The 15,684-nt window shown below is 48.7% G+C and overlaps 1 protein-coding gene across 4 annotated transcripts in view; it reads left to right on the top strand.

Moving 5' to 3' along the window:
* The window catches only part of RPTOR (regulatory associated protein of MTOR complex 1), a 148,754-nt gene that overhangs the window by 102,242 nt on the left and 30,828 nt on the right, over positions 1-15,684 (top strand). For 3 of the 4 annotated variants that reach the window (XM_086473480.1, XM_086473479.1, XM_086473478.1), the window contains 6 exons: positions 42-182; positions 618-776; positions 7,356-7,474; positions 12,622-12,725; positions 12,877-13,060; positions 14,758-14,868. In XM_086473480.1, coding sequence (XP_086329606.1) covers positions 42-182; positions 618-776; positions 7,356-7,474; positions 12,622-12,725; positions 12,877-13,060; positions 14,758-14,868 — 818 coding nt within the window. Of the gene's footprint in view, positions 1-41; positions 183-617; positions 777-7,355; positions 7,475-7,817; positions 7,887-12,621; positions 12,726-12,876; positions 13,061-14,757; positions 14,869-15,684 lie in introns of all 4 variants that reach the window. The other variant, XM_086473477.1, reaches the window with a different exon arrangement.

Raw genomic sequence — 15,684 nt, 5'->3', positions numbered from 1 at the left:
GCTTTGATTACATCTGTAATTGCTAAATTTTGCATCCACAGAGGGTGGGAGTTTGACACCAGTGCGTGATGGTCCCTGTACACCAAGGCTGCGGTCCGTCAGCTCTTACGGGAACATCCGAGCAGTTACCACAGCTAGGAACCTGAACAAGTCCCTGCAGAACCTCAGCCTGAACGAAGAATGTAAGACAGATTTCAAAATTCTTTGATTTTTTCTTTACCTCTGCCTTACCCTGCTCTCGCAAGCTGGGTGATACCATGTGCAAGACAACACGAGCTGAAACCAGCACTTTAGCTCAGATTATCCAGCTGCCAGCTCCAAGGGCTTAGATGGGAAGCCCCTTATAATTAGTTTCAATTTTCTGGTAATTAGTATTGATTTTTCTGCATATTTGGGGACCAAAAAGGTGCCTTCCAACTTCCTGACGTATGCAGATTTTTAACCGAATCTTTTCTGACCCCTTGATGCTTGCTCTATATTTAACATTCAGTATTTAGAAGTGGATGCTGTGGATTTCTCTACACCTTCACCGAGTGCTGCAGGATTTAGAAAAGGGCTGTAAATATTGTTCTCTTGCCAGTTCTGGTTTCAGCATCTGCCCCCATTTCTTTTGGCAGCTGGAAGCTCCGTTGCATTTTCTCCTGGGAATCTCAGCACCAGCAGCAGCGCCAGCAGCACCTTGGGCAGCCCTGAGAACGAAGAGTATATCCTCTCGTTTGAGACTATTGACAAGATGAGACGAGTCAGCTCTTACTCTTCTCTGAATTCACTAATAGGTGAGTAGGGACTCTCCTGCCCTTCCCTTGGTGTCCCCCTTCTTCCCATGCTTGCAGTAGCTTTTGTGGAAAGTTTGGATCTTAGCTCCTGCTGGGTCTTACTCCAACACAATTTCTCCTAACAGTAGAAATGCTGCTCTTGTGCTTGGTTAGGCCACAGGCAGAGCAGGGTCCCTCCTGCTCTGATGGGGGGACTGGAAATGAGAGCTGTTGGCTCCAGCTGTATGCTTCACTGTGGTGGACAGCAGTCCTGTTAGGAATTTGAGCACAAAATACAGCGTACACAGGAATTTCACACCCGCTGCAGTTTCACTGGCTGGTGAATGAAAGTGAGGACTCCCCAGCTGGGCACGCTGGCGCTAACTGCTGCCCTGGTTGTTTTTCACGTGGCTCATACTTCTGTTCAGCACAGCCACTTTGTTGGGTTACTCATCCGAGGAAGCCTTACCCGGCTAATTTCCTATGCAGGTTTAGATGTGCGTGGTTAAAATAGGACATAAAAAAAAAGAAGAAATCCCAGGCTGTGTCTTAAAAGCAAAAAGACTGAGTGTTTCTTAAAAATCTGCTTTTGTGCAAAAAGTCCCATGGCTGATCCGCTGCCTCCCATCCCCTCTCCATTATTGCTTCCCGGATAAGCAGCTCTTACACCCCTGAACGCTTTAACACCGCTCAACAGTCCCTTTCCCTCCCAGCTTCTGGCTCTGGGTGACATACAGATCTCTGCAGGGAAGGTGTTGCAGCACGGAAGGGAGGGAGGTTTGACCTGTATTTAAGCAGCACCCGGCTGATCTCTGTGTAGCGGATTGTTGGCATTGCTTTTGTAGAACGGAACTGGGATGTCTGTATTGAGCTAGTTCAGCTCGGTGGTTGTTCAGGTAACTTCCCCGGTCGTGTCTGGTTGCTGCCATAATGTTGCTTTAAACTAGCTGTATTTTTTCAAACAGTCTAAACCTTTTGGGGTGGTAACACAGACCACGCGCAGAAGGACCCAGCTTTTGGAATGACCTCCTTCCAGGGAGCAGGGAAGGCAGCATGCAGCAGAGAAATCCTGGGGGAAGTCTCTGTTTTCCTTGTAGTTAGTAAAGGTGCCCATGTTTTTCAAGCCTTCAAAAATCAGTGAAGAGAGAGTGGGGTGTCTCGGAGAAGGATTCTGGGGTTGTAACTCGTGAGCCCCTGTGGCAGTTTAAAACCATGTGTTCATTAAGAACTTGATCAATTAGTTTGCTTTTGATTGTAGGTAATGAAATTGGAACTTCTAAAGCATGACAGGAATGTTAGGAACTTTCTCTCCATCTTGAGCTGGAAGGTGAATTTCCTCATTTCCACTGGTGTACACTAGTGTCTGCTTGATGGCTTGTGCGTGTCTCACAAGAGCTTTCCAGCACAGTTGGAAAAGAACCCAGAGACGAGCTGGAGATGAGGGAGGGAGACCTAGGAAAAGAAAAAGAGCAGTTCTCTAAAGCCTCCCTCATTCCTATTCGATCGGAAGAGCTCATATCCAGCTGGAAATGACAGAGCTTATAAAAGTGTTTAAAATTCATAAGTCACACAGAATCCCATTACCTTCGGCATTTGCCTGCTGAAAGCCAGGCGTCTTTCATTTCTGCTGAAGAGCCGCCACCTTCCAGCCTGCTCTCGCCAGCTCCCCAAGGAAAGAGTTTTCAGAATGCCATCAGCTCCAGCCACCCTCAGTAGTGCTGCGGGTGCTGCACACCAGCCCGGGCGCAGACGAACGCCTTTCTTTAACGCTCGAATGTGCAAGAGGATACTGCTGCACAGTCCGCGAGAGGGGTGACTCGGGGAGGAGTCCGCCTGGGGGGTACACTTGTCTTGACTGAAGGAATGCTTTGCTCTACTCTCTGTCTTTTGGAAGAGGTGATGGTGGTTTGGCCCTGCTGGAATGACTCTGTCAAATACTCGAGACCAGCAGAACAGTAAAAAGGAAGCTTTGGGCACACGGGTAGACTCAAACCAAAGCAGAAATCTAGTCTGTAACAACAAAAGTAGAAATTTTCAGCCCCTGTTTAGTTCTTTGTTCTGTGCTCTGCGTTCCCTGCGTTGGCTCACTGATGTTCAGGGCTTTCGTCCTCTCTTGCAATTTTCAGAACATGGTGCTAGATGAGCTATTCCGGATCGGTCTGTTCACTTCACTGACGTGGTGGCATCAGATGATGTACTTCTTCCCATGAACTTGAGGAAAACTTCTCTGTCCCTTCTTGTGCCACTTCACAAGCAGCTTCCCAGCTAACTGTAGGCCGGATGCCCCCATGTAGTGTCGTGTCCCCCCCCAAATGCAACGTGTACTTTTAGTCTAGGTGTGCTGGGTTTTGGCAGGGTGTTCCTTGGGCAGACAGTCCTGTTACCAGAAGAGACATTTATTTTTGGCCCACATTTTCAAGCTGGCAAGTTTTTGGTTAGTCAACAAAGACGTCAGTTTGGGTGGGAAGCTAAGTCTTGCTGCCTTTTCTAGTCATTGATCTTGGTGTCCTGGAAATTTTTAGTTTAGTTTTAAGATAGGAAAAGGGAAGGAATTAAGGTGGAGGTTTTGCATACCTTGAGGCTGATTATTCATATCCAAACTGCATGATTAAAGTCTTTGTCCTACAGAGAGCGTTGCTGGAAAGATTATATTAAGGAATGATCAAAGAAGGAGGAAGATAAATCTTGAAGTGATGAAATGCGGGGGCATAGTTCTCTTTTCCAGCAGGGGAGGCTGGGGGCAGAAAACTCTTTGCCATTTCACCGGATCTGTCCTGAAGAGCTGCCTCGAAGGAACACTTACAGTGAGAGGTTACTGCAGTGAGGATCAGGAGAGCACTAGATGTAGGTGGACAGTGAGGAGCAGATAAGAGAGTCAGTGTTGGGACGGGTAGAGCCTCCTTCTCCATCCCTAGGCAACATATTCAAATGCATGGATATAATAAAAAGTAACTAATCAACCAGCAGTATTTATAAACAGTAACTTGCATAGTAGCAAAATACAGGGATCTGAGCGGGTTTTGGAAATGGAAGCTTGATGTAGAGGCTGGTCATGGTGCCTTTCATGGCGGCTGTGACAGCCCCGGTCCAGGGGAACATCCCTGTTCTGCGGGAACGTACTTTTTCCTAACGAGCTGCTTCTGGTTTCTGTTGAAACACTAAAAAGCTCTTGCTCTGCCATTTGAGTCGCTGTCAGGGGTTGGGGTGTGCAGGAACCCCTTTGCACGGCCCCGTGCAAAGAGACCAGCTTGCAGACTGTCAGGTCTGCGCGAGAAATGCTGATTTGCTTTTCCTCGAGGGAGCAGGCTGCCATCCGCGTTTGTCGAAGCCGAGTTCAGAGAGCAATCAGGATTTCAGATGTTCTCTTCATCCCAGCAGCTCTCACGGCACCTTCTGTGTCACTCATGGGGAGAGGAGAGACTTGGGGGATACACGTTTACAGAGCAGGTGGGACTGGTGTCGATGGGAAGCAGATCCCCGAGTCCCCTGGTACGGTTCAGTCTGTGGGGCTGGCTGCCTGCCTTCCCTGCCGGCGGGGGGTGCGGGCCCTGGAGCCATCTCTGGTCCGAGGGGTCCGGCAGCGCCGGTTCGGCAGTTGGTCAGTTCTCGCTGCTGTGCTGGGTGGGGAGCAGACGGCACCTTCCCCGGGAGAGCAGGGCTTGAAATCACTGCGGTGCTTTTTATGAGGATTCGAAAGAAACTGTGTCAAAGCCTGGCAAATCAAAAAGAACAACTAAAACCATTAGCACTCATTTTTGCGTCCAGCGTGGCTCTACCCTTCGTGCACGCAGTGACCCGGCTGCAGGACCTCAGCCAGGCCCCAGCCTCAGGGCCCTGCACGCTGCCTGCTGTTACATTGAACGAAGAGTTATGCATATGCAAAGGAGATCAAACCCGTCAGTAGAGGCAGGCAATTTATTTTTGACGTTCTTAGCAGAGAGGAGTCATTTTGTAAACATCAATCTATAGTGTAAGGTCCATTTAACTGGCTTTGAATCAGTCTGACTAATTACAGAGCTGTCTGCTTAGATTAACACCCCGTCCCCCTTGCTCGGCTCTTTGTTTGCGTCTCGTGGATATTTTCTGCATTTTAGTCCATTACGTGAAATCAAGCTGCTGTTCCTTCTGCCACCTCTGCTGCCTCCCATTATCCCACTGCCTCGGTGCTCAGGTTCTTACAAGGAGCTGTGTCAGACGTGTCACTCGATTGAATTGGTGCAAGGAACAACACTAACATGGGCAGGAGGGGCAGGGCAGGAGAAAGGACCGGTCCTTCGAGCACCAGCTCTGCGCCCGAGATGCCTTTATAGAAATTCCCTCTGTTCTTTTCAAAGGCTGCCGAGCGAAGGAGGAATTGCTCTGCCGCAGTTCTGGTTTAAATTTGTTTTTTTCATGAGGCTTAGATGTATAAAAAATGTCGTTGGGTTTTTTCTTCGTGACCACGTCATGAATGAGGTGGTTATCAGAGAGCCTGGACAATCTGATGGGTACCCTCTCGCTCTCCCTTTCCTTTTACTGGCTTTCAAGGGCTTTACAAGAAATGGAGCCGTTCACATCTCCCATCGGTCCTTACGTAACTTCTGCACAGGACCACACGTAGGAGGCAGAGCTCTGAGCAGACCTCGGATGACATTACCTGGCTAGCTGCTTCAGCGGCTGGGGCTTTTTATCCTCCCACAGCTTGTAGCACTTTGTTTCTCTCCCTTTCTTCTTCATCCTTCCCCCTCCCCTTTTTCTTTCCTGGTAATAGAAATTTCCAGGATGAACATGGCAATCACAAAAATAAAATCTAAATGGTCAGAAGCCTGGAGAAGACAGACCAGCATTGCATCACTGTCCTTTACGGAGGAACCCTCTTCTGAGCAGAGAATTCCTTTATTGTGTATTGACATTTTTATTCAAACATGGATAAAGAGCTTCTGAGAAAGGCAAAAGGCATTGCCTATCGCGACCAAAGCCAGAACCTGAACGTGGCTCTGCGCTGTTCACTTCTGCTCAGCTCCTCGCGCCGTGCTCACACGTTCCTTGGTTTCGAGCGCTTTGGGCTCCGTGCTCAGCTGCATTAACCAACTATGACAGTCACAGCGCCCTGTGACTCTGCCGTACCTTGAGACTTGTTACTGCTTTCTCGGCTTAGCAACTTCTTCAGTTGTCCTGGGTGATTTTAACGTGGTTGTATCTTTGTCAGGCCCCTTATCTTACCTGCCTGGGGCGGGTTAGGGTTAGCTGTAGGAGTCTGGGGTACAGGTGGCCCCCAGCAGATGGGTGGCACTGCCATAAACGTTCGTGAGATTTCTGCGTGAAGCTCTGTAGGCAGATGCCACTTGGAAAATCCTTTGGCTGTCAGCTGAGTAAGAGACCCTTTTCTTTGCAGGTCAGATGAGAGGATGGTGTGAGGTTATTGCCTTTGCCTTTGGCAGAATGCTTTGTCACATGCTGGGGAATTTTTCTGGCAGAAGAAAGATTCCCTTGGCTGATGCAGGCGAGCACACGAGGTGCAGTGTGCGCGCTCCTGAAGCTTACTGCCGTGCGCCACTTGTCTTCTCCAGCCAAAGTTCAAAACTGAACTGTCCAAGTCTGTTTTCGGTCAGTTTGAGAATCAGGTTTAGCAGCTATGCAAGGTGAGAAGCTGCTTGTTGACCAAGGAACCCTGTCTTCCTAACTTAACACTTTCTATTTAGGTGCCTCCAGAAACACGAAAGGAAGCTCAGTAACAGCTTGATCTGTCACTTACCATTGGTTGTGACTCATCTGAAATCCCTGTTTTAGTTCCTTTCTGTGTTAGTGCAAGGGCTTTATTATTGTCCAAATGGCTCAACTCCCAAACGACGCTGTTACAACTATTAGACACCGTGAGCGTTACAAGAAAGAATAACAAATTAAAGTTTCGCCTAAAAGCAGCAAAATAAAACGTTCACAGAATTTTGTCAGTTGTGCAAACACTTATTAATTTGATTTGTACTTTGATTTGTACCGTCAGTCCCTTCTGCCGAAACACCAAACGGCAGATATTCTCATTAAATAACAAGTTGGCAACTGAGGAATTGACACAAATGTCAATAGGAAAGACTGAGTTGGACTGACTGCTTCGCAAAGGTGCGGGTGCTAAAGCTTCAGTTTTAACGTTTAGATTTTAGTAAACTTGTAGAAAATACAAACCCCTGAACATTCAAGCTGAGTATTAATGCTTAAAACAGCCATAAAAATAACCATGAGAATATAAGCCAGTGACTGTGGGTTTATACCGTTTAGTGTTTTAGCTGAGGAAATCCAAAGATGTTATCCCTTTGACCTTTTCAGATTATTTGCTTCAGCAGCCTAGAAAACTGACAGTTTCACTGCGGCTTATTTAGGTAGTCTTTGCTTTCTCCCACTTTCATTTCACAAGCCCTTGCGGAGTTCACAAAGACAGACAAAATGGAGACAAAAGGCCTATGCAGGGTGTTTTTGAGCTCTTCTCTTGATGTTTTCTTAGATGTCATTGTGATGTTTGGAGTTCTAATGAATTTTCTCACATAAGATCAAAGAGTTTGAGCTGACGGATTGTCATGTGCTGTGGGGCTTTGGTTTTTTTTTGTTTTGTTTTGTTTTTAATTTTAGGTGTGAGTTTCAACAGTGTTTATACCCAAATTTGGAGAGTACTCCTTCACCTAGCTGCCGACCCCTATCCTGATGTCTCCGACTTGGCCATGAAAGTTCTCAACAGCATTGCCTACAAGGTATGCCGTCCTGTGCTCGGATGTGTCTGTGAGGTTTTCGTATGGTAATTTTTTTCATGCTTAGGCAAGGTGTAGGCAGACTGAACTGAACGGTGGGCTCTGCCTAGTTCAGTCTGGATCTATTGCAGAAGGAGCTTTTAATGTTGGAAGATGATAAACCCTCATATGAACTCATGATCAGGTAAAGTAAATAAATGGGGGAGGGCCTGGGATTGTTCTAGGGTAAAAATTAGGTACAGACCTTTGACAGTAGGTCTTGTTTACAAGTCTACTTATCTAGATCAGTCCCTGGGAGAAACCTTAAATATACTTCATTAAATTATCCGTTTGCAAACTGATTTAGATTATGCAAGTGGGACTGGCCTGCAGACTGAAGCCACAACGGCTCTCCAATCCAGGTGAACTAGTACATGTGAGTCAGCATGCAGACACCCCTGCCACTACTCACCTCTTCAACCCAGGCCTAATCCGCCTAAACCACCATCCTCATCACATTTCATCCTCCAAGGGTGACAAGATGTCCCTGGAGGCTGCCGTCACTGCTGGTTCAGAATTGCCAGCCTGGGGAGCTGTAGAAGCACCCTCACCTTCCACCTGAAACGAAGCACCAGGCCACCCCAGAACATCTTCTCACCAACCGCCTTCCTCCTCCTGCCCCAGCCGGTGGTGCCAGAAAGCTGTCTGAACGCAGTCCTCCCCACGTGCTTTCTAGTTGCTCTAGCATCAAGACCATGAGCCATTGCAATGCAAGATGACGTCTCTTACTGATGATTTCCAGTGAATAATCCTGAATCTTCAGACTTAGGCTTCTGAGCAGAAGTTGCAGTAAGAGATGCCAGCATTGTGCACTACCATTTTAATGCCTTTTAAATCGGATTTTCTGTTGAGAAAATAGTTACTTATTTGAACTCTTTTGTTTGTTTTAAGTATACATGTCAGTGAGTGGTAGAGGCTGGGGTTTGGGATAGAGAATGATTTTGACAGTGGGGGCGAGGTCAGCCCTTCCCTGGTGGTACGGGTGTACAACAAATGACTGTCAGGCTGGAGGTGCCAAACCAAGGTGAATAACAAAAGGAAAAGGTGAAAGATTCCCCTCTCCACTCTAGATTGGTGAAGTTATTCCAGTTTTGTATTTCGGAAGGCTCTTTGCAAAACAAAATGTGGTTCCTGCTGCCGGATTAAAAGGGATATAAAGAGGAACCAGATCTGCTTTTCCATCTGAAATGGTTTTTCAGGACTCTCTCCCTTGCTGGTGGCAAGAGCTGGGTCAATATTAATACAGATGCTGCTGCGCCCTGCAGATGCCTTCACTAGCTCTGCTGTGGGGCCGCTTAGCCAGCAGGAATTTTGGTTGTTATGTTGTGGTATCTACAGTGAATGTTGTGGCTGGTTTGGTAAATTCTGTGTTGTTGCTGGCAACTTTGGACCTAAATGTCTTGGTGCTGAATGGAGTCCAAAAGCTGCAGTGGGCGGGTGTCACACATCTCACGGTCTGCTTCTCAGGCAGCTGCTCTGTCCCTGGCTGGCCAAGGCAATGGCTTTTCAGATGGTTCTGCAAAACAATACAAGAAGCTTTCCCATTTACGAAGATTTTTATCTGGGGATGCTTCAGTGAACAAAACCTATTTGTTCTTCTTTGCCTCAGCCGTAAGATCTGTAAGGAAAGTATTTAAATACGCAGTTGGCCCAGCGGTTTGGGCAGCTGCATGTACAGTGGGCTGACTCCTGTGCCCTTGGTGGTACTGTGGGCTTTGCTTTGCCGGTACTACCTGGCTTCGGTGGCTTCTAAAAAGGCTTTTTTTAATTAACAAAAAAACTCGACAAAACAAGGAAACAAACCAACAAACAAAACCCCAAAAGCCCCAAACTATTACCTGCCCACCGAAATGGAAGTTAAGGCTTCGGACCCTGGGTGATGATCTGGCCTTTATTCATTTCGTTATGGGCAAAGCTCCCGCTGTGAGCAGTGCTGCCAGGGTTTACAGCCTGCACGCCGTGTCTCTGCTGCTGTCAGCTCAGGTAGATCACAGGAGCTGTCTGATGTGTAATGCAAATTAGTAACAATTAAATTTTTGCTAACGTATCCTGAGATCTTTCCTTGCTGCTTGTGGAGAGCTTTGTGGGATGTAAAAGGGAGTAGCCTGGATGCTGCCCATGGGCCTTCGGTCCTCCCGAGTACGTGCAGACAGTGCATTTTCCATTTCGTTGTTTGAATTATATCACTGAATGAAAACAAAAGTTGATTTTCTTGCTTAAACAAAAATACTGCTTCGGGTGAAGTAGAGCGCTGGAGTATTCTAGGGGTTTAATCCTTTTGTTCTGATCACTACAAGATGCAGGGAAGGAGAGGCTTCATTTTCGAACTGGGACAGCTGAAGTTTGCCCGTAGTGCCAGCAGTGAACAAAGCCCTGCGATGGGTAGGACACTGCTGCTGGCTCCTGAGCTGGGGGACCTGCACAAACTAGCCGTGGGCTTGTGCCTCTGTATGGGACCGGTGAACTGCTGCTTCGTCTTTGGCAAACTCAGCATTTGGCCTCAACGTGTTGCCAAGCTCTGGGCTTTAAGTCTTTATGATTTTCCAGGGTATTTTGGACCAGGCAGGTGTTAGTCCTGTAACTCGGTGCCCTGATGGGCGATCAGAGAACCCGTTGAGAGCAGCGTGGCTGGAGAGCTTCAAAGCAGCAAATACTGCTGCGCTCTTCAATCCCCTGCAGTAAAATGTGGGGCCAGAACTGTGAGTTTTGTGACTGTGCAAAAGTTCAGATTATGAGTCTGCATTTGCGAAACAGTCCTTTCCGAGGCACTGCGTGAACTTGAAGCAGGATTTTTGTTTTCCAACGAGACCAGTCCTATTCAGCTTTTTTAACGGAGCCATGAATATAGATCCTGATCTGCAGGAGAGCTCCAGTGCTCTTTAAATAGGGCGATGTCTTTCTGAGCAGCCGGTGAGTAGGTGGCACAGCCGGGCCCGCTTCCTGGATGTGAAATGCGCCGGTTTATTTCCTGGGCTGATGAGACCTCGCTGCTTCTCACACAGATTGGGCTCTGTTGTGGTTTATATTTATGATGCAGATCAAAATGGTATCACTCTCCTTCCCAGCCTGATCTCTTGAAAAATCCCAAACATGCTTTTTGCATGTACCAAAACAAACGAAAAGGACCCAGAAATCTATGTTGGCCTCTTAGGACTTTTTGAAATCACAATTGATTACGGAAAGTTTGCTTCCTCCCAGGTTGCTTCCTCCAGCTGTTTTTAATGGAAGGCTTGAGGCTGAATTATCCCAGGAGTTATTCCTCTACAGCATCGCTCCTTGGTACAGGCTTTTCTGTGCATGAGCAAGTAATTCTGACAGTTTGTTGGTTTTTTTTTTTTTTAACCTGGAGTCAATTTGCAAAATGATGAACTGCCATCTCCCCTCCCGAAAGGAGATGAGGTGACTGGCAGAGGAGCAGATCCCCAGGAAACGGGGCACTGGTGCCTCCAGCAGAAAGCACTGTCTTATCGCTGAGCTGCGGCCGTCATGCTGCTCTCTGCCTTCAGCAAAGCAGCTGCTTTTCTGTTTTTCCCAGGAAGAGGAAGGCTGTCGGCCATACTCACCCCTGTGTGCCCCTTCGGCACGTTCTCGTTAGCTGACCTCATCCCTCTGCTCTGAAACAGGCGACCTGACCCCTTTCAGGTGATGGACACCTGACTGTGAGAGTATTAAAACTGAGCCTTCTGTGACTAATTAAAATTAGTTATGAATAATAATATGTCACTAGTTGCTAGATTTTGTTTCTACTTCCTTCCCATTCTCATGGTGCGATTGTCTGCCCCAGCGCCGCGTCGTAACATCTGCTCCTCGGGGACCCCGCTACATTCCCGAGTGGTGGAGAGATGAGTGGCCCTTAGGATCCCTCCTATCCCCCTATGAAAAGGAGGAGAATAACACCTAAACTGAGGCTGTCTCGTACGGGGAGGGCAGCTCGGGGGCAGCCAGGCTAACTGCGGGCCGTGGCGCTTGCCTTCCCCGCCGTAGCGATCTGGTGCTTGCTGCCGTGTCAGTGTGCGGTACGGTGAGCCCTGCTCAGCTCCTGTGCCGCGAGGAGTGGATTTCCTTGGTGTTCAGAGAGATGGTGAAAGTCATCTCGCCTGTGGGATAGCCTTATTTGTCCCTCCGGGCTTTTTATGCCACTCTGGGGCTTCCTTTAAAAGTTATTTCGATACGTGAGAAATTCCAACCGTTTCGCAGAAGGCGGGGTGGTGTGGAAGAGGAGGAGAGGAGTCCGTAAGCGATGGAAGACTTCTCCCTTTCTAAAGGGGAGGCTTGTTGGCACAGCGTGAGCGGCGTGTGCTCAGCCTGGAGGAGTGCGAGACGGCGATGGAGCTGTCTGTGCCCTTCTTGCTGCCTTTCCCCTGGCTGGCGTTTGGGGCCTTCCCCAGGAGACGGGACAGTCATTTCTCGGGCTCTTCCAGACATGGGTCTCTTGGTCTCTTCTAGCTGGTGGCTGAGTGCCAGGGTACCGTTTTGCAGGAGGACTGGCTGTGTTTTGTAGAGCTCAGAGCAACATGAGGTGTAAACCCCCAGGCTTCCCCGTGAGGGTGGATGCGGTGCTGCTGGAAAGGGCGTCCTCCGACGAGCTCTGGAAAAGCTCGGCTCTCGTTAGGGGGGATGGAGCAGCGACGGGAGGCAGCGTCAGGCAGTTGCCACATTTATGAGGAGAGTTCTGACCTGAACGTGAAATTGAGGTCGGAACGTGTGCTTGGGTGGTGGTGGTGGCGAGAGCTGCGGTCCCCTCTCGTGAGGTGGGAGGGACAGCCCGGCGCTGTCTGCCCGCCCGGCGGCAGCTCGGTTCGAAGAGCCGGTGCAGGTCACAGGCTGGGACTGGTTTGGGGAAGAGGCGTGTGTGTTCGTCACAGCCGTTTCCCTGTGAGTAACGGCAGGTGCTTTCGGGTAAGTGTTTTCTGACTAAAAAAGTAGTAAAATCATCTTCTGTGGTGGGAGCTGCACAGGGGCTTCTTTTCATACGCATTGTTAAACACACACCCTAGTAGAGAGCTTAACTTCATTGAACCCCAGGCGTGCGATTGTGTTAGAAAATAAACATCTGCGGCCGGGCTTTTGCAGTCTTGGCTGTTCAGGACTCTGCTGTGTTTTTTCTCCAGGCAACAGTAAACGCTCGCCCCCAGCGCATCCTGGACACCTCCTCGCTGACTCAGTCTGCCCCCGCCAGCCCCACCAACAAGGGCATGCACATCCACCAAGTCGGGTAAGCGCCCGCCTTGCTTCTGGCACGTCTGCTGCGGTGGGTTCAGGTGCTGCTCAGGCAGCCGCCCCAGTTAGCTGCAGCAGAGTAATTCACATGCGAGAGTCTCGTGTCCGGTGGTACCTAAATTCTTGCCCTCTTTTTTGGTCTTTAGAGGGTCACCTCCAACTACTAGTACGAGCAGCTCCAGCCTGACAAACGATGTGACAAAACAGCCAGTCAGTCGGGACATCACATCGGTAAGACCTGCCAACGTCGGCAACATGGGGGTTCAGTATACTCCCCACTCCCACCAGTTCCCCAGGACAAGAAAAATGTTTGACAAAGGGCCAGAACAGGTAAAGAGACTTTCCTTTCAGATCTGACTGCTTCCCCGCTCCGCTGGGGCTTCTTATGTGTGGTGTTCATTACGTTTTATTTCTACATATCTCTCATTTGCTTCTAGCGCTGTTAACTCCAGATTGGCTTCCTCTACCCAGTAAAATAAATATTGATTAATTTTTTTTCTTCAGGATAAATTTTGTTTTATAGCTTTTGATAGGGCATTATTCACTTCTGCTACGAGGAAGTGTTTAAGCAGAGTTGATTGCTCATTCTTTCATAAACAGTCGTCTGCCTGAGTGATAACACAGCGTCAGATCTATGACCCTCAGGTGCTTTTTCTCCAACCTCAGTAAAGCAGGGACCGAGGAGGAAAAAGGGGAGATTCCTCTTCCTTTAACATACCAACTGGCATTCCTCTTGAGAGACTGAGAGGTGCTCCTGCCCTGGAATATTCACCTTCCTTCCAGCGGTTCTGACCCACTCCACACTCAGCAAAGGGGAGGGTGTGAGCTCAGACCGTTACTAGGAGAACCAAAGCTTGTCACAGGTTGCCCTGCTGGCCAGTTAAGAGCTGTGAGGACCTCAGGGAGGAACAGCAGTGACTCCGCTCCAGCAGGCGAGCGAGCCAAGAGGGCTTTGTGTCCGTTTTAGCGTTCTAAAGATGCCGTCAGTGCGGGGCATTGTTCCATGCACAGGAGCGTGAAGGACCGGTGCGGTGCCAAGTAGAGCAACCCGTCAGGTTTTAGTAGGCACAAAAGATTCTGAGTGTCACCTTCAGACGAGGCACGTCAGGTGAACGTGATTGAATCCGAGCACACTTGGACGCGCTCGTGGCCATCCCCTGAAGGCAGAGGCTGTTGCTTACCCGTGGCCAGTGTTCTGCAGGATTCGCCCACCTGGCAATGGTTTTGTGTCTGCCTCTCCCTCTACTTCAGTGCGTTTCCAGGGTTTTTCTAGTGCTGGCTCTGTGGATGGGAGGAACTGAAAAGGCAGCAGGTGGGCTCTGCTGCCTGTGCTGCTGCACGGGGCGTGGCGGGGGGAGGATGCAGACCCTCCTTTTCGCCCTCCTGGTGCTGTAAAAGGGAAGGATTCTCCCCTCTGAGGCAGTGATCTCACAGAGGCTGCTGAAGGTGGAGAGTCAATTTTTATGTGTGACTACAAGAAAAAAAATGTCAAAGCCTTAGCTGAAACACCTTCACTTCTCGTGGGGATGGCAGCAGTAGCCTGGATCGTATTTCTGAAAAAAAAAGATGAAATCTGAGGGAATGGAGTGGTATTTCAGTTATCTTTTTGATGTCTCTTTTGGATAGTCGGTGCTTATATGCCCTTGATCTGCAGCTGTGTCTGGCTGTGCTTTATCCTGAATCATCTTCACTGCTCCACTGTTTCTCATGCCAGATGCTTGGGAGACCATGAGAAAGCTCATCCTGGGACTTCCTTGTGATGGTGCGCTGGTGCTTCAGCCCTGATTCGTGCAGCAGCCTGGTTATGTCTTGCGCTGTGCAGATGAGGGAATTTGCGCATTTCCAAAGAGTTAATGTAATGACAGTGATCTTAAAGCTAGATGTAAAAATTTCATGTCCTTGGCAGGGTGTTTGAGCTTTTTTCTGCCTGGTGATGTGTTAGAGGCAATCTGGATATTGCTGTGTGCGCATCTTGCCCACGTGAATGGGAGGGACATGGGCTGACATCCTGTTCTCTCTCTGGACAGACTACTGACGATGCTGATGATGCTGTTGGACACAAAAGTTTCATTTCGGCCACGGTGCAGACCGGGTTTTGTGACTGGAGTGCCAAGTATTTTGCTCAGCCGGTCATGAAGGTAATACTTGGTTGTCTCTGTGCGTGCTCTCTGAACGACGGTGCTGCAGCCCCTGAAAAGGCTCAGTGGCTTTCCCTGTTCCTTTTCCCTTCCTTTTTCCTTCAGGCTGGGGAGAGAAAGGAATGGACTTGCTTGCACCACGCTGCTGTAGGGAGCTGTGCGACCGCTGTGCTTGCAAAGTAAGAGGGAAGAAGGCATCAGAGGAGCAGGAGAGTTAGTGGGACAGTGGAGTATTGCTAGGGAGGGAGCCCAGAACACAAGCCCTGCACCCCACGGAGCACAATCGAGAAAGAATGTAGGAGAGGTTCTGTAGCGGGTCCAGAGCCACCAGTTTTGCGCAGTTGCAGGCTGCATTGCAGAGTTGTTTCATTTTAAACGTCGTGCTTATCTATGTATTGAAAACTGCATTATAGTAAAATTTAATTGATTTTTTTAATATAAACAAATGGAGCAAGGAAAGCCCTTTATTCCAGAAAGGGCTGTGAGAGGCTGGAGGAGAGATGCTGTTTTCTTTCTGACATTCTAGCTGAATTTTCTGGCTGTGGTGATGCTAAAACAAGCAGAGAAATGGGGGAGGCTTCTGCCCTGGGTGAAGACCACGTAATCCCAGCGGCAGCAGAGCATACCCTGCGCTTGAAGTTAGGCCTGACTCTACGTGGGTGTGACCAGAGCTGTGCTCTGCTTATGGGCACCTTTAACTTGAAAAGAAGAAAGTGATAGTGGTTGGACATCCAAATGAGTGCCTGGGGAAAACTTCGGAAGCATCGTTGTTGTTTTTTAAAGGTTTTTTTTTAAAAAAAAAACAAGTGCTATTAT

This window comes from Leptosomus discolor, chromosome 15 (assembly GCF_034619465.1).
Source record: "Leptosomus discolor isolate bLepDis1 chromosome 15, bLepDis1.hap2, whole genome shotgun sequence".
NCBI classification, from domain to species: domain Eukaryota; kingdom Metazoa; phylum Chordata; class Aves; order Leptosomiformes; family Leptosomidae; genus Leptosomus; species Leptosomus discolor.
Note: the sequence above shows the minus strand (reverse complement) of the source record. Positions and strands in the feature narration are given on the sequence as shown.